This window comes from Penicillium chermesinum (assembly GCF_028974085.1).
Source record: "Penicillium chermesinum strain IBT 19713 chromosome Unknown utg000005l:1.0-4115287.0:1.0-4118363.0, whole genome shotgun sequence".
Taxonomy (NCBI): Eukaryota; Fungi; Ascomycota; class Eurotiomycetes; order Eurotiales; family Aspergillaceae; genus Penicillium; species Penicillium chermesinum.
Window position 1 is genome coordinate 1,430,475 of NW_026695315.1, and position 17,541 is coordinate 1,448,015.

The 17,541-nt window shown below is 50.8% G+C and overlaps 8 protein-coding genes across 8 annotated transcripts; 6 read left to right on the plus strand and 2 right to left on the minus strand.

The window, feature by feature from the left end:
* Window positions 1–837: 837 nt before the first annotated feature.
* Window positions 838–2,573, minus strand: N7468_006705 (uncharacterized protein; the record flags this gene model as incomplete). Its single annotated transcript, XM_058476001.1, has 7 exons — window positions 838–1,164; window positions 1,221–1,305; window positions 1,358–2,034; window positions 2,090–2,171; window positions 2,218–2,293; window positions 2,340–2,469; window positions 2,532–2,573. The coding sequence occupies 7 exons, from the start codon at window positions 2,571–2,573 to the stop codon at window positions 838–840; spliced, it is 1,419 nt and encodes a 472-aa protein (XP_058328891.1).
* Window positions 2,574–3,973: 1,400 nt separating this feature from the next.
* On the plus strand, window positions 3,974–5,880 carry N7468_006706 (uncharacterized protein; the record flags this gene model as incomplete). The annotated part of the gene is made up of 2 exons (XM_058476002.1): window positions 3,974–4,715; window positions 4,781–5,880. 2 exons carry the CDS (start codon window positions 3,974–3,976, stop codon window positions 5,878–5,880), a joined length of 1,842 nt encoding a protein of 613 aa, XP_058328892.1.
* Window positions 5,881–6,055: 175 nt separating this feature from the next.
* Window positions 6,056–6,528, plus strand: N7468_006707 (uncharacterized protein; the record flags this gene model as incomplete). Its single annotated transcript, XM_058476003.1, has 2 exons — window positions 6,056–6,395; window positions 6,446–6,528. The coding sequence occupies 2 exons, from the start codon at window positions 6,056–6,058 to the stop codon at window positions 6,526–6,528; spliced, it is 423 nt and encodes a 140-aa protein (XP_058328893.1).
* A 2,839-nt stretch (window positions 6,529–9,367) lies between these two features.
* Window positions 9,368–10,570, plus strand: N7468_006708 (tRNA-ribosyltransferase family protein; the record flags this gene model as incomplete). The annotated part of the gene is made up of 3 exons (XM_058476004.1): window positions 9,368–9,555; window positions 9,749–10,067; window positions 10,379–10,570. The coding sequence occupies 3 exons, from the start codon at window positions 9,368–9,370 to the stop codon at window positions 10,568–10,570; spliced, it is 699 nt and encodes a 232-aa protein (XP_058328894.1).
* A 602-nt stretch (window positions 10,571–11,172) lies between these two features.
* Window positions 11,173–12,234, plus strand: N7468_006709 (thymidylate synthase; the record flags this gene model as incomplete). Its single annotated transcript, XM_058476005.1, has 2 exons — window positions 11,173–11,336; window positions 11,391–12,234. 2 exons carry the CDS (start codon window positions 11,173–11,175, stop codon window positions 12,232–12,234), a joined length of 1,008 nt encoding a protein of 335 aa, XP_058328895.1.
* Window positions 12,235–12,401: 167 nt separating this feature from the next.
* On the minus strand, window positions 12,402–13,342 carry N7468_006710 (AN1-type zinc finger protein; the record flags this gene model as incomplete). The annotated part of the gene is made up of 2 exons (XM_058476006.1): window positions 12,402–12,797; window positions 12,854–13,342. The coding sequence occupies 2 exons, from the start codon at window positions 13,340–13,342 to the stop codon at window positions 12,402–12,404; spliced, it is 885 nt and encodes a 294-aa protein (XP_058328896.1).
* Window positions 13,343–14,453: 1,111 nt separating this feature from the next.
* N7468_006711 (SDR family NAD(P)-dependent oxidoreductase) lies at window positions 14,454–15,319 on the plus strand (the record flags this gene model as incomplete). The annotated part of the gene is made up of 2 exons (XM_058476007.1): window positions 14,454–14,573; window positions 14,624–15,319. The coding sequence occupies 2 exons, from the start codon at window positions 14,454–14,456 to the stop codon at window positions 15,317–15,319; spliced, it is 816 nt and encodes a 271-aa protein (XP_058328897.1).
* Window positions 15,320–16,859: 1,540 nt separating this feature from the next.
* Window positions 16,860–17,264, plus strand: N7468_006712 (uncharacterized protein; the record flags this gene model as incomplete). Its single annotated transcript, XM_058476008.1, has 1 exon — window positions 16,860–17,264. One exon carries the CDS (start codon window positions 16,860–16,862, stop codon window positions 17,262–17,264), a length of 405 nt encoding a protein of 134 aa, XP_058328898.1.
* Window positions 17,265–17,541: the final 277 nt, after the last annotated feature.

Consider the following 17,541-nt stretch of genomic DNA (forward strand, 5'->3'; position numbering starts at 1 on the left):
CTCGATGGCAGTCTCGATCGGGGGAGCGGGATCGTCAGTCGTCATTCCGCTTTAGTTGAGAACGAAACCGCCAATCATATTGGGCGGGGAGCAAGCAAGGCTGACATGAATTTTCCGGGGCGGTGGCTATGAAGACCTCGTACATATTGGGGTTGGGGTCTATAAGGGCGCTCCATTGTACCCGAAGAATCCAAAACTCTTGCACTTCAGTTCTGCACTCCTGACTTGGAACCGAATGCTTTCAATTTCGAGTCCTCTTGGCTACTAGTCAGAAGAGAATATCTCTCCACTATGTGTTTCTGTTCATGTACCCGGGATGAAGAATACCCTCCCCTCGCCGATCCCAACACGGAAACAACTATCAGAAGAAAGTCCGGGATGACGATCGTTGCCAGCAAGGTCAGAACGGAACACAGAAAAAGAAATACAAAAGACAGCAGAAACGCCAGCGGGCCAGCCAGCACGCTTGGCTGGGTGGAGTTGCCAGCGGTGCTAGTATGGGTGGAGCAGGATGTTGATGTGACGACTGCACCTGTGGGCACCTGGGCACTGCATCTGATGATTTGTCCAGTCGATCCGTGTAGCTGGTGGCTGCCTAAAAGCTGCATATTCGAAGGGCTTTGGGGGGTGTTCTATTAGCGCTTGATACCATACTTCCCTGTCAGTGACATCCAATGAGCAGATTTAATTCTCGTTATACCAATCATACGGCCGGAGTTCTGCAGATTTTATGTAATTCATAAGCAGATCGTGACATTGTTCCCACTACGCCTTGCTCAAGATGAATCACATCAACGAAGACCCGGCAGGGCCAGCAGAGCCCGCCATCTGATCCATCTAATAAGCAAAACTCGCACCGTTCCTATCCCGACTGCCACGTTTATTTCTCCACCCATAATATAACCGCAAGAGGATGGATCCTGCAGCGACGAACAGTAGGAGGGCTGCATTAGTCCAGTGGCCAGTGGGATAGCCCTTCTTCGCTTCATCGCTTTTATAGATCCACACCCCAACAATCTGGCCCGGCGCCCCAAATGAGACATTCAATGCAATGGCCAGCCCTGCGCCTGCCGTGGAGCTGAGGTTCGCGGAAAGCCACCCGAGCAAAGGGGGGATGCAGGCGAAGGAGCCGCTCGCTGCAACAATCAGGCAGCCGTAGCGGTGCTGTAGAGTGTCAGTGACCCCTTGCCTGTAAGCATAGTGGTTTCTCCAGAACATACCAAGTATGCGTCTGCCGGAAGAACAGCCGAGGCCAAGAACCCCATTGCGCCGACAAACGAGAATATCGCGGAGTGCAGCCCGCGGCTAAAGAAGTCAGATAACTAGCCACTCAACGATGCTTCCAAAGAGCACATACCTATTAAAATAATCTGCCGACCACGCAACCGCCACTGTCACGACATAAGCAACCGCATACGGCGGCACCGTCATCAACTGCGCCCTCAGATTCGAATACCCCAACCCCGCCGTAATCGCCGGCGTAAAAAGCGAGAGACTCGAAAACGGCGTCGAAATGCCAAAATAAATCGCGTAGTGCGCATACAGTCGCCAATCAACAAGCACGTCCCTCGCTTCCGCCCACGACATCGCCTTCGCAGATCCATGCGACCCTTCCCCCTCCAGCCTCTGCTCCGCAAGCGCCTTCTCCTCCGCACTCAGCCAGTGCGCCGTCTCGGGATAATCTGGCAGAAAGAACCAGACTAGAATCGCAGACGCGCACGACGGGGCTCCCTCGATGATGAATAGCCACCGCCAGGCGGATAGCCCCTGCGCGCCGTTCATGTGGCCAACGCCGTAGGCGATGGCGCCGCCGAATGCGCCGGCCAGAGTCGCCGAGGCGAGGATCAGAGCCACGCGGATGGAGCGCTCGGAGTTTCGGTACCAGAACGTTAGGTAGTAGACGAAGCCTGGGAAGAGGCCTGCTTCCATTACGCCGAGCAGGAAGCGGATGCCGGTTACTTGGGCGAAGGTGTGGGCACCGCCGAGGCCCATTGTGATGGCGCCCCAGGAGAGCATGAGGAAGGCGATCCAGCGCTAGGTTTGTTAGTATCATGGAGGGGAATCGGAGGAGAGCTAAGGGGAGATATACGCTGGGGTTGAGCCTTTTTAGGAAGTAGTTCGAAGGGACTTCGAATAGAGCATACGCAATTAGGAAGACCATTAGGGCAATCCTAGAGGTGTTAGTGTATAGTTCTGTCGAGCTGAGCACGTACTTACGTATATTGATAAGAGGTCATATTTGTCTCGGAGAGGAGATCATTGTGCGTGTCTTCGTTAAGGATTTTCGCATTTCCTATGCTTGTTAGAAGCTGGACTATTCGTGGTCCCCGGGAACATACCAATATTCGACCGATCTAAATAGCAAAGAAGGTAGATTGCAGCACAGAGCGGCACAATCCGCAGATCTTGCTTCCATACTAATGCCTTCTCGCGGGCGTCGAGCACGGGTTCCGATGCGGGACTCGAAACCTTAGCCCTGAGTTAGCCTGGGAGTCCCTGAAGCTGTAGTACAAGGAGGTGTGGGAACTTACACTCGTCGCACGTTCGACATCTGAGATATACTTTTTCTCCATGGTACAGGTCGGAGCCGCTTAGGAGTATTTGCGAGGGAGGGGTGATTGACCCCTTTTCTTTTCCTTTTTCCCTGCACCCCTAGCTGATCCCTCACCCCCGCATTTCATGGTCGCACTGACCAAGTCAGCTCTTCTCCGAACCCCACAGACTTGGGGGGGGACCTAAATGCCGGGTGTTCGGTTGGATGGGAGCATTGAATTGGTGGGAAATTAGCAGCGTGGACCTCCAGGATACCGAGTTACTCGAACTAGAGATTCTACGCACTTTTGCCTACTCCATTTATCTACAATTTCAGTTGCACTATCGGGCTTAATCCAAAACATCTTACTCAATATACGGTCGGCAGCGAAATCGGCTTCCTCGCCGATAAGTGCTTTTCTTCTTACTGGCCCCACTGCCAATGCACAAGGACCCTCATGTATTCGACAGACTTCAGTGCAGAATCCATTGACTCGGTTTTCACAGGCCGTCACAGTCCACCTCATCCAGATACGATTACCCCAACCTGGATGAGTACGCCAACTGGTAGTAGAGTTGGAAAGATGAAACGGGGCGGCGATAGCAGTCTCGTACTTTCGGATTCTGCTCCCTTGCTATCTTTTTAGTGGTTACCTTAGCCTAACTCAGAGCCCCCCCCATCCCCACGGCACCCTAATAATATTGTATTTAGGCATAAACACACGGCATTCATCCGCAATACGGCCACCGTTTAATCCTTTTACAGATGTGGCCATTCAAGCAGACGCTCACGGAATACTTCGAGCATAGATGGGGTGATTGTCCGTCGAGTCGCAAGGTCCTAATTTTTGGTGCCATTTCCATTGGACTACAGTCGTACAAAGGAATGCGGTATATCGTACTGCCTTTGCCTCGTGTTTGTGTCACGTAGTTAGGCTGGGGCTCTGCGCTGGGCTAGCGTCTCGCATAGGATTGTCACCGCTCGATATGCGGACACCTTCCGCCAATAGCAACTTATCTCCAGCCGCCCAGCTGCACTGCTGCGCTGTCTCCCAGCAGGGATGCGGCTGCCTCCTGCATTGAAATGAGGCTCCCTCCCCGCTTTAGGGGGATTGACTCAACTGTTTCTTCGATCCTGCCGACAAGTGTCAGTGTTATAAAACATTCGTTGTTGAAGGGTTTCTCTCTCACAAACCACGATAGGGTTCCCATATGGCCTGCCCGCCACGAGATGCTTTCCAGATTGGCTGGTTTTGCTCACTCCCGATCGAGGCCGCCGCCGCCGCCGAGATGTTGGATGAAAGGTTTGGGAATTTCGAGGAGCAAGATGCTGCCGACACGAATACCTATACCCTGGGCCGTATCGGCGAACATAACATCGCGATCGCCTCCCCCCCCAAGAGGGAATGTAAATCACTCAGTCAACTCTATCATAGTTAATATGGTTCGCACGTTCTGCTCCCTTCGAATCGGATTGATGGTTGGTATCGGGAGCGGACTCCCGTCGGCTACTCATGATATCCGCCTTGGTGATATTGTCATTGGCTCCCCCGAAGGTCCATACGGTGGGGTGATTCAATACGATATGGGCAAGGTCACTACAGATGGCCTATTTGAACGAACCGAGTTGCTGAACAGTCCCCCAAAGGCGCTACTCGATGCAGTCAACCAGCTGACAGCTAATACGCTGTCGGGTCACTCTCTCTATCAAGCCTATCTCCAACGTGCGATTGGAAGAAATGCACGAACACGAGAAAATTTTGTCCCACACGATGCACAGTCGGATCGACTGTTCCAGACCAAGCACAATCATCCTATGGAGGCGAGGACCTGTGACGACTGTCCGGCGGAATGGGAAGAGTTCAGAAGTGAACGCTACGATAGTGACCCGCAGTTCCATTATGGTATCATCGCCTCGGGAAATATGATCATCAAAAATGGCAAGGCAAGAGATCAACTCGCAGAGACGACCGGAGCATTATGCTATGAGACTGCGACCGCCGGTTTGATGGAGGACTTTCCCTGTCTAGTCATCCGCGGTATTTGCGATTATGCTGATTCTCATGGATATAAATCTTGGGCAGGGTACGCAGCTTTAGCGGCTGCATCCTATACAAAAGAGCTGCTGGGATGTGTTCCTATCAGCCGTGTTTCACAAGAGGGTTTGGCGGTGGACATGTGTGGTAAGGGCTGTTCCATTTCATTTCGAATTTTCAAGAGCCCTGTTAGCTAATACGGTTGTATTTAGCTGGATTGAAAAAAGGGATTACAGGCAGCAACTGGCCTTTAGATGACATGCTGCTAGACCGGGGAGCCGATGTCAATACCCACGATAGGCTCTACGGAAGTGCGCTACATGCTGCTTGTATTAGAGGACACTCCAATGTTGTGCAAGTTCTGGTAGACCGAGGAGCCGATATCGAAGGTGAACACTTCGAAAGTGCGCTACAGGCTGCTTGTGCCGGAGGACACTCCAATATTGTGCAAATTCTGCTAGACCGAGGAGCCGATATCGAAGGTGAACACTTCAAAAGTGCGCTACAGGCTGCTATTACCGGAGGACACTTCAATATTGTGCAGATTCTGGTAGACCGGGGAGCCGATAACAACATCCAAGGCGGATTCTATGGAAGTGCGCTACATGCTGCTTGTATTAGAGGACACTCCGATATTGTGCAGCTTCTGGTAGACCGGGGAGCCGATATCAACATCCAAGGCGGATTCTACGGAAGTGCGCTACAGGCTGCTTGTGCCGGAGGATACTCCAATATTGTGCGGTTTCTGCCAGACCAGGGAGCCGATATCAACATCCAAGGCGGATTCTACGGAAGTTCGCTACAGGCTGCTTGTGCCGGAGGACACTCCAATATTGTGCAAATTCTGCTAGACCGAGGAGCCGATATCGAAGGTGAACACTTCGAAAGTGCGCTACAGGCTGCTTCTACTATTGGACACAGGAAGCTTGCACAGCTGCTGCAAGAGTGGAAAAACGATGTCACCGCGCAGGGTGAAAATCATGGCAGCGTTGGGTGTACTCTCCAAACGTCTATTTTTGACAGCGCCAACCGTAGTGGAGCAACCCACCCTTCAACAATGCCTACTTCTCAACCAAAGGCCAAGCTCGATACACAAGTGGTTAGCTCTCTCGCTTCATCGGAACAGAAGGTGGGGCTGGGAATTGATCAGGATGATACTATACCGAGCAATATCAAACCCAAGAGTGACATTGAGGAGGATTCTGTCCTGATTACTGTGATGCAGAAACCACATACTCTATTGGCTTTGCCCTGGATCACCGACCACTGCTTTATGTTCGGGCTTTTGCCGATCAGCTCGCCTGTGACATGAAAAACATTTCCAATGTTTCGAACTTCTCAGATATTTCCGCACAACATTTGGATCATCTTCTGCGAATATTCTCGTGGAAACTTCATAGAGAGTCTTCAACACCATTTCAATGGGAAGCAGCCGTTGCACTGCACCGCGAAAGAAAGTATGCATTGGTAGCCACTAATTCGAAAGCATGCAGCAAGATAACACCTTTCATCTCAGGCATATTATCAATTATGTGATCTTAGATCGCCCGGGAAAAGAGCTGGAAATTGATGAGAAAGAGGCTCTCGAGGGATCAGTCAGTGATGGCGAGCTACTCGAGCGACTGCCATTTGAGAAAGACTCAAAGGATGTTCTAGATTGGATTAACAACGCTGAATCATTCGGAGAGCTTGATCAAGATGCAGACACGTCTATTATGGACCAAGGAGAGGTTGGATTGGAGTTGCCAGAGTACCCCGAGTACGAAAAGTTCATTCAGGGATCAGTTGCCTACAAGGATTGGCTTCTGTCAAGTATACGCGGAACTGGTCAGCTAGGACCCAGAAATCCCGATTTGATGCTCGACATAGGTGCTGAGGTCCAATCCCAACTAAGATCATTCAACTCGCTACGCAGGATGAGCCGTCGAAGACCGCAACCCTTGGTAAAGATGACCTTTAATCTTGATTGGGATCCCGCACGTTTCATCCAGGATCAAAAGGCCCACAGCCCAGGTTTTGACGTTCTTAATGACCTGGAACAAGTCGTTTGTTTGACAGGCTCATGGAACAAAGCGCAAGCTGCAACTGTGGGGGAGTATGTGGGCCAAACGTGGCGTGGAAGTGGGAAATACATTATCACTTTGTTGAAAGAGTTGATTCGTCTCCCGAAGGGTCAGGAATGTTCTTGTAAGGCCCGAAACTCTCATTCACGTTCTTAACGTTGATTTAAGTTTCTCTCTAGGCCAGCTGCCAGGACACATGTCATCTCAACTCAAGACCTACGATCTAGAAGACCCGCAACTCACGGCGTGCATTCTACCTCCATCGTCATGTTCCATCACCGCCACTGGCGACAAATTTCTAATCTCCGAAGTGGCTGAGCAAATCGGTTGGCTAGCTTCAGCTCTTCGATCATCACATCAAGGCGTAGTAGCCTGCTATCCGAGCGTTCAGAATTTCGATTTTACCGCTGGAAGCGAAGAAACATCGACAAGAACAATTCTCGCTTCATGTTCCATAGGATTTCAGTTCGAAGAAAGTCCCAGGATGCTTAATACGAGTCATGGGTCGTACTCGAACTCAGGCTTCCGCAGCGAGATCTTAGTCCGGGGCTACCCAGTCCGAACAGAGCTTGTCATTGATCTTGAGAAGGCTGGAAGGGACCTTAATGCACAGGAGCGGTGCTATAAATCTGCGTTACAGGCGAATCCAGCTGTAACGAGTCTTCCTATATCTTCCAGTGAAGCTGAGAAACATTTGCCTGGACAGTCAGTGCATAGGGGAAACCTTTGGATGTCCTGTATATCTCGTTGCTTTGCCTGGTGGAAAAGAATGATGAGACCAAGGCTAGAAGCAGGGTTTCGTCGAATCGAGTGGAAATGTGTAAGTTTTTTGTTCCAGAATGGTTAATAGCACGAGGCTGTTTCTATTCCGAGGATTTGGGATTGCTGACAGAGAACAGGATTGTGGCGTCGATCTGTACGCTGATTTCCTCAACGATGATGCAGAGAGTCTCGATAAACTAGCGTCGTCATTGCAAAACCCTGTGCAAGAGAGCACCAATCATGCTTCCAATACCCAATGTGACTCATCAAATATCACGATTCATGATAAGCCTGCAAGCTCCCTACCTTCTGACGCCAAAGCGATACAAAGCTCCTTCGGCAGCCCAACAACGAATGATGAGCATGCCGTTGCAGGTCCTAGTGATCATTCTCAATCTTGTGACAAGCGAGCAAGGTTCCTAGCCCTCTGTGTAAATACGGGCGGAATATACACGACCCTGGCGGAGATCGAGACATCCAGCTTGAGATCTGACGCAGTGGCTTTCAGTATGCTCAAGAATGAGTATCTCAAGATAAGACGGCTATATTCAGTATTCAGCTTTCTGGTCAAGCCAGTGACTATTGAGTTCGTTCAAGTAAGGCATTCATTTATTCTTATCGGCATAGGCCATTATTAGTCAACTGCTCACAGCTGCATAGTTTACTCTTTGGAATCTCCGCGGTGGCTATGTCTCTGTTTGCGATCGGCCAAACTGCATTCCTCCGGACGACTGCTATGAATATGAGTTTTCTAGGCCTCCAAGACCGCTCCCACCGATGCCACCGCAGATATTCATCCATTATCTCGAACACGGCGAAGGACGCCTGAACCCCTTGCGAAATGATTGGCTTCCACGCTTGCCTAAGCGGAAAGAACAACGAGTGATTGACTGTGGTGAGGCATGCTTCGGATGGGGTATGCATGTTATTGAAGGACCGTGTCGTAAGGTCATCTTTTGGATCATGGTGATCACCGTTCTTGTTGCCGCTTTGGCGGGCGTGCTATGGTCAGTTCTTCGGAACGATGTTCAAGGGGGGTTTCGCGATTGGAACCTTTATAGTTGCTCTCCCACCAGCACTCCTGAGTGCGCTTCTGTTCCGTTTAGAGGGTATTTGATCTGTTAGTTCAATGAGACATACGGAATCTCTACAAAAAGCTTGATACCCAGTGCTAGAAAATAACCTAGCTTTAGTGAAAAAGTAACAGGGGTCGATATCCCGAAATCAGTTGAGGACTGGAGAATTTATCGTTACCAGAATCCTTCGCATAATATGAGCCCCTGGTAGTCTAGGCCAGTATTCATGGATGACATGCTGAAAATGATTCATGAATATAAGCCTCGAGATTAATTGGGCCAATGAAATCGACTCCAGTGCCCGAGAATATGCCCTAGAGAGAAAAGAAAGTGGCGAGGATGAAGTAGATTTCACTAATCGGTGTTCCAGCGGTAGGTGGTCATACTTCCTCTGACCTATAAATTTACTGTCAAACTCAAAAAAGATAGACATTCAAAATGTAATAACTTACCACGCTAGCACCTTGGCCATGGCGCCCGGACTCAAAAAGCTATTAGGATGGACAGGACAATTCTCCAACCCCACGCAGCAAGCAGACCGCCGCAATGCAAACCAGACAAACACCTTATCGAGGCTATTTTCCGTGTCGCAAACATTGCATCTGCGACTGGGAATCCACTCTATGCAGCGTGAACGGTCACTGACGAGGCTAATAAATATCCAAAAAGTCTCCGCACTCCAACAGTACGCCGTGCTGCAAATATGTCCACAGCAGAAGCCCCGCGCAAGCCCATGCCCTCCGCATTGCGATTCGAGCGCCATGCCAAATGCTCGGTATTATCTTCTCCAGCCCATGCGCTGCTTCTCCTGCTGAGTCGTACTTCTTAAAAATAGACCACCAAAGCACGTGCGAGTACGCTTCACCTCCCCCACGGCTCGGTGCCCCTGCCGATCTTCATGCCCGTTGCGACACAAGCTTCCCTGAAAGGACTCACATACGAGCAACTGCGAGATACAGGTTGCATGCTCTGCCTGAACAATACGTATCACCTCGGCCTCAAGCCTGGGCAAGAAGTACTGGATACAGTCGGTGGAGCACACAAGCTGCAGGGATGGGACCGCAACCTCTTGACAGATAGTGGCGGGTAAGGAACCTTATATGCCCCAACATCGAAATTATGCTGACTCGAATCTTCCGCAAAAGTTTCCAGATGGTGTCCCTGCTGAAGCTCGCAAAGGTTACCGAAGAAGGCGTGCGCTTCCTTTCCCCGCACGACGGATCACCCATGTATGCCGTCCTTCTGCATCTCGACTAAGAGCAAGACTAATATCGCACAGGCTTTTAACGCCCGAACACTCAATCTCGCTGCAAAATTCCATCGGATCGGATATTATCATGCAATTAGATGATGTTATTGCGACTACATCTCCAGATCACGCCCGGATCAAAGAGGCGATGGAACGCTCCGTTCGCTGGCTGGACCGATGTATCGATGCTCACAAATATCCCGAGCGACAGAACCTTTTCTGCATTATCCAGGGTGGCTTGGATCTGGAACTTCGACGACAGTGCTGCGCCGAGATGGTGGCTCGAGATACCCCAGGTATCGCAATTGGAGGTCTCTCCGGAGGTGAAGCGAAAGACGAGTTCTGTAAAGTGTATGCAGCCTTGACACTGCATCTTTGATTTGGCTTTCGTTTGGCTAATCACTTGGCAGCGTGGACACGTGCACTGGGCTTCTTCCAGAAAATAAACCTCGATATGTCATGGGAGTGGTATGTTTTTCAGTCGATGGCCAAGGAAAGTACTTACCTCTATTTCAGGGATACCCAGAAGATATAGTTGTAGCTGTTGCTCTTGGCGCAGATATGTTTGACTGCGTGTGGCCGACTCGAACTGCCGTGAGTATAGAACCTTTGGTACGAGATTTACGAGTACAGTCGCTGACATGCTGACCTCGATCGCAGCGATTTGGCAATGCTATCGTCTCCGAGGGCGTTTTGAATCTTCGCAATAAATCCTATGCAGAGGATTTTACCCCAATCGACGCAAGTTGCACCTGTCAATGCTGTCTTCCCACCGATAAGGGCGGCTTGGGACTGACGAAGGCATACATGCATCACATTACGGCGAAGGAAACTGTTGGGGCACATTTGTAAGTCCCACGTGGCAACTATACGAGTAGTCATCCGATACTAATATGACTAGATTATCTGTTCACAATGTGCACTATCTCCTAAGCCTAATGGGCTCCGTGCGACAGGCCATCCTCGAAGATCGGTATCCGGCATTTGTCCGGAAGTTCTTTTCAGATATCTATCAAGGCGATAAGGCCAAATATCCAGAGTGGGCGGTTGGCGCTTTAAGAGGCGTTGGAATGGACCTTTTGGCGGATTGATCTGGCGGCATGCTAATAATGCTAGTGGTCTTCGGTTGTGATTATAGATCAGCATGAGCGTGTGCATTAAAACGGTGTTACAAGGATTGCTTCAAAAAATAAAGATTATCTCTTATGGATTATGATGGATTCCTTCTAATATGGTGACACTTCGCCACATCCTGGCCGATACAATATCTATGCAGCTGCTCGAGTCGCCTCTAGATGAGATGTCGATAAGATAAGATAAATCATCGCACGTGATTGCGTGTCGCGTCAGACGCGAGTCGAGTCTGGCCGTTCCGCCTTTTGTCGATTGCGACTCACTGGACGCTTCTCCGTATTTTCCGATCAAAAGGGTCTCTGTCAATTCAGTACCAAGTTATGACACAAGAACAGGTCCCCGCAGCGCCAGCGGCTGCTGCGACACACAATCCTTCTCATGAGGAGCACCAGTACCTGAACCTGATCCGTGATATTCTTTCACAAGGCGAACACCGCCCGGACCGCACTGGAACCGGTACTCGGTCTCTTTTCGCTCCTCCACAGTACGATGGAATTTCTTAATTGCTTGGGACAAGGTTCTAATTTACTTCCTCCAGACTTCGATTCTCCCTCTCCAAACCCGACCCCGAAGGCGGCGCCCCGATACCCGTTCTCCCTCTTTTGACTACTAAGAGAGTTTTCTTACGCGCCGTGCTCGCCGAGCTCCTCTGGTTCATTGCCGGAACCACTACTTCAAAGCCCCTCTCCGAGGCGGGGATCAAGATCTGGGATGGCAACGGCAGCCGCGAATTCCTCGACAAAGTGGGCCTGGGCCATCGCGAGGAAGGCGATCTGGGCCCCGTCTACGGATTCCAATGGCGACATTTTGGCGCCGAATACGTCGACGCCAAGACGGACTATACGGGCCAGGGGGTGGATCAGCTGAAGGAGGTCGTGAACAAGATCATGAACTCTCCCTTTGACCGCCGTATTATCATGAGCGCATGGAACCCCGCAGATTTGACCAAGATGGCTCTGCCCCCGTGCCACATGTTCGCCCAGTTCTACGTGTCATTCCCGCCGGGGATGAAGCTCGATGAGAAGACGGGTCGGCCGACGGAGAAGGGTTCCCTGTCGTGTCTGCTCTACCAGCGCTCTTGCGATATGGGTCTGGGTGTGCCTTTCAACATTGCTTCTTATGCTCTGCTTACCCATATCCTGGCACACGCCGCTGATCTGAACCCCGGTACCCTCATTCATACCATGGGAGATGCTCATGTCTACCTCGACCACATTGACGCACTGAAGGAGCAACTCAGTCGTGAACCTACCGAGTTCCCGACGCTGAAGATCAAGCGGGACGACCGTGGGAGCGCTGTGATTGATGGCTGGAAAGAGGACGAGTTCGAGGTCATTGGATACAAGCCTCACAAGACGATCAAGATGAATATGAGTGTTTAATGTGAGATCTTATGTTATAATGTCGATACAAATGCCCCCGTCTTATTTGAATGTAAACGACCCATACTGGAGCCCAACGGGAAAGTGATAATCGCGTGAGATGGTATTGATATCAAAGCGCTTTAAGCAAAATCATGCACATGCTACATAGAAATCGTGCCAGCGGTTCATCCAGACTTCTCCAAAATAGTCCCCGCGCCTCGCAATAACACAATCGTATCCCCTTGCTTAAGCTTCCCACTCCCGATCGTCTCTGAAAACTCCAGAAACTCCCCCGACTCCACATGAAAGATGCGCAACTTCGCCTCCTCCCCTCCAACCCGATTATTCAAATTCTCAACCCGCAACCGCTTAGCCGCATCATCCAGCACCCGGCCCACCTTCCACCGCGAATCGAAATAGAAATCCCCCGCCGGCGGCTCCGCCGCCTGCGTGTCCGCCGTCCCAACCACATGCAAGTAGAGCCTCTTATCAACCGGGACGCCCGCGTCCCCCTTCGCCGCCTTCTTCAGCGCATTCAACGCCACCGCGCGCCCCGCAGCACTATTCGGCTTCGGTTTCGGCTTCGGCAGCAGATTCCCGCTCGTCGCCTGCGCCGTCTTCTCCCCCATCCGCGCACGCGCGCAAACATGGACTTGATCGTCTCGTTCGGCGCGGCGCCGGACCCTTGGCGCGCGCCCCGCGGGGTAATCTTGGCGCAGTCGTGCTCCTCGCGCAGCCGGTGCTTGAGGCAGTATTCGTAGTTGCAGTTGGGGCAGCGCACGGCGGGGTCCTTGAGGGTGTTGATGAGGGTTTTGCAGGAGACGTGGTAGCACTGGGTGGAGTTGTAGATGTTGGGTTTGACGGGGGCGGGCCGGTTCTCTGAGAGAGGGCCGTTGCGGCGGCGCGCCCACTCGCCGGCGCGAGGGCATTTGTGGGCGGTTTCGGAGCGGTGGTCGAGGCAGAAGGTTGAGCGGCAGGATTCGCAGCGGAAGGGGAGAAAGTCTAGCTGGCCGCAGTATTCGAATTGACAGTGTCGGCCTATGGACTCGAGGTCTTCGTTGGCCATTGCGGTGAAGGATTCATTGGGGGAGCGGGTGCCTCCTTTGGATATTGATATGGGAGACATGGTTGAGAGAGTTGGAGGAACGATGAAAGGAGAGGAAAGGGGGAAGGAGATCGCTGATGCAGCTGGGGTGTTATAGAAAATGTCTGGTATCGAGTAGAAGGTGCTGGCTCCGTTGACTAATGCGGAGAAGCGTGGCGCTCCGCTCGCGGCTCCGGGCACCCGCGCGTAACTTAATAGGCTTAGTAAGGAGATCATTCAGCTCGGGCTGCTTCGCCCAGGTGGTTTGCATAGTTCGCCACCAGGAGGGGCCAGGAACCAACCCAGGGCATGGAAGGTTACCATGGTATGGGCTTTTGTATGATTCTGTCTGATATCTGGTCCCAGGCTCACCGGATTATGCTGGCATTCCTTCAGCTCCTGGTATCACCATTGCTTATGGCGCTAGTCTTTGCTTTGTCGAGGAACAGATGATTCAATAGTCACTGTAGCAAAGGTGACAGTATAAAAGAGAGAGATCTATGCAAACATTGGAGTTGGATCTCTCCTCCGGCTCTTCAACTAGCATTGAAAGCCATTGTCCCCCGGGCAGTCTTGCCTCCGCTAGCTTGTTCTTCAATCGGAAACAATGGCTTCTTCAGCAGAAGCACTTAAGGGAGTTCTCTTCACAGAACCTCCAATCAGCGGTTCAGTTCTCGAATGCTAAACTGCTCGACGAATTAGTAGTGCATATGAAGAAGCTGTCGCAAGTATCACACAGAGAAGTCGTCCCCTTGGGGTGGCCACAGTAATCAGGAGGATTTCTGGTGGGACCCATCAGCTATGCGATTAAAGCTTAGTATCGAGCATATTGTAGTTAGCTAACTAACTTAACTAGTTAACTAGTCAACTAACTAACTAGTTAGATAGCAGGAGGATTTATAAGCAAAAGTGGAGAGACTGACGCGGCGTCCGAAATATTTCGGACTTCGGATGACAGTGATGTCATTCGTGATCCCATTTTTGCTATGGGGATGCCATTTGCTTTCAAAAGATAAGGTGTATATATTGCATAGATTACAGCCAGCTTCCAGTAGTGCCAATTAGTTTCTTTTAGTCCTATTCCTCCCGTCCACTCAAGCCTATCCGTCTCCCACTTCTGCCAGAACAAGCTTGAACAATAGGAGCATACAAGATGTCTTCCGCTGACGCTCTACCTGCTTTCCCGCTGAAGGGAAAACTTGCCATTGTGACCGGGGCTTCGCGGGGCATTGGCTTTGGAATTGCCTATGAGCTTGCGCGACGTGGAGCTGATGTGAGTACCTCGTCGCTGAACAGCATCACACTTGTGCTAACAATCAGTAGCTTTGCGTCACGTATGTCTCCGATCGAAGCAAGAGCACCATAGCCGAGCTGCAAGACAAGATCCGCAAGCTTCCGAACAGCCCTAGTGTAACGGCACTCCAAGTCAACCTTTCTACCTTAAATGCCGCTCAGGAGGTGATCGCTCACCTCAAGGGTCAAAGGAAGGGAGACCTGACCATCGACATCCTCGTCAACAATGCCGGAGTGGAAGCGAATGGCCGCGTAGGAGATCTCACCGTTGAGGACTATAACACCGTATTCGATCTCAACGTGCGGGGCGTTTTCCTCATGACCCAAGCTGTGGTTCCTTTTCTCCCGCCCAAAGGCCGCATAATCAACATCAGCTCGATTGGCGCCCGGGCAAAGTTTGGCAACGTCAGCCTCTACATCGCTTCCAAAGCTGCCGTCGAGGGGTTCACGCGCTCTTGGGCTGCTGATCTGGGCGAGAATGGCACGACAGTCAATGCCGTCGCGCCGGGCCCGGTTCCAAGTGACATGCTCAATAGATTTCCTGCTGAGATGATTGAGGGCCAAAAGCAGGCAACCCCGGTGGAAAAGCGTCTGGGATCAGTCGAAGAGATCGCCAATATTGTGGCCTGGCTAGCCAGTCCTGAGGCTTCGTGGGTCACGGGCCAAACGATCTCTGCGAGTGGGGGGGTTCGCAATGTACTAGTTGGCATCCTACACAGTAGATAAAAGATAGACCCATGAGAAATAGAGATAGTCGTTCCGAAAGCTAGCGCCCCCTTCACATTGTAGGGAAATAAAATAAAGAAGACAAACGGACTGCAAATGGACCCACTTGTCGGCAGTTAGAGGCGGGGAAATTCAAGCTTGGACTCGAAAGTGCCAGTGGCTGACAGCCTGAGCACACTCAGAAGGCTTGAAATGCCAAGTGGGCAAAAGCTAAACCTGAATGATTTGCATGTTGATACTCTCTTGTAAAATCTCATCAAATACTGAAAAGAAATTGCAACCGCCAATTATAGATCCCAGCGCTGCATTCAAGTAAGCTTTAGCTCGGTTTCAAATTAACGATCACGTAGGAACTTGGAGAAATTGTGCCGCTGGTACGAGTCTCTACAATCTTAATATCAGAAACTCGTTTGGGATAGGCAGTCAAGCCATAAGCCTCAGTGGGCAAAATACTGAAATACTGAACAAGGCTACTATGGCTGCAATCCCACCGGCTATCAGGGTAAGTCCTTGTTGTGGCTTGTGACTTGGCTATACTAGTACCCCCTTGGCTAATAACCCCAGACACACTCTACACCAACACTGGAAATCAATTCTACGAGAGATGCTATATCGAGGGCGCCATTGAATCCATTTTGGGGAAAACTGGCAACGTCTGGTTCGACGACTGCGACATCGGTGTTCTGACCAAGTCTGGTGGCACGATCACCGCACAAGGCCGCCCTGCAAGCGACCACCAAGGCTATCTCGTTCTGAATGACGGTACCATTGATGCTGCACCGGGGGAAACTGTTGTTCAAGGCAGCTATTACTTGGGTCACCCATGGCGAGAATACGCCCCTGTTGTCTTCCAAAATACTTAGCGAAGTCATTGCTTCGATTGGTTGGGAAGGATGGTCGACTAGCACACCCAACACGGAGCACATTCTTTTGAGGGAGTACAAAAACTCGGGAGAAAGCGCTGAGGGTATGCGGGCAGGCTTTACCACTACTCTAGCTACGCCTATTTCTATTGAAAGCATTTTAGGCAGCAAGTGCGCGGACTGGACCGATATTAACTACCTAGGTATTGCTTAAGCTAAGAGGTCTTTTATAGATTCTGTATGGGCAGAATGAATTATTCATGGATTTCTCTTGACTGTGGTTTAAAACAGATATTAGGCCCAATATTTTAGACGGGCCATAAAACGCCGCTCGTTCGAGTAGAGAGAATGAACGAGAGTATCCAAGCTCCCCTCATAGATAATAGAAACGAGTCATGTTTGTATTGACATTTTCGTTGGCAGTGACGTCTTCGTTTGTAGTGAACGAGTCGTGAATGAGATCCTACGCGCCCCGCATAATATTTAAGCAGGCAACTCTCTCCTCTATTTGTTCCCCAGTCGTTTCCCAGTCGCGACTCGTGTGCTCACATTCAAACTTACAGACTGAACCTGTATAGCCCCCAATGAAAAGATCACGTCTGCATTCGGTGTCTAACTTCTTTGACTCCTATAGGATCCCAAGCCCAAAAACAAATTCAGGTTGAAACCCCGCGATCATGGCATCCCAGCCCAAACAGCCACTGTTCCTGGGCGACAAGCCTATTGGTGACGCCAACGTTGGATTCATTCTCAGCAACACGGTATCCACCTCCTATCTGTACCATCTTGACACGCTCCAACCCGGTGAACTGGAGTACATCAAATACGACGCAGCCCGAAAGCTCGCCCAGACAACACCTGGAGCGATGCAAGAGATCCTGCGCCATCTTTACCGCATGACTCCGGCCCAGAATCGATTCCTGCAAACCCACAAGGTTGATCCGGTTACGCACTTCTTCCGAACCCTGGCGTACAGAGAAATAGCAGATGACAAGGCACAACGGCAAAGGATCGCGGCAAGCCACAGTGGCCAGGCCAGTGCCAAGGCCAATGCCCATGTCAGAGCCAACCAGAATGTGTAGACTGGTCCAAGTGGGTCTACTTCGAGTACTTCCTCCACGGTGAAAAGGCCAGTTTAGCATTCCTAGGACACATCCAACTTTTATTTTTTCCAACAGCCACTACCACTGCCATGGGCTCTTAAGTTCGACTGCATTACTAGTACTTGAGCTATGCCGCTGGATTATACACAGTATGAACAGAATCCAATGGGTGATCAAATTGTACTGTGTTCTACAGGAGCGAGTGTATCTGTAGGGAGTGCTGCGACCAGTAGCGTATACATCGTGATCGTGACTG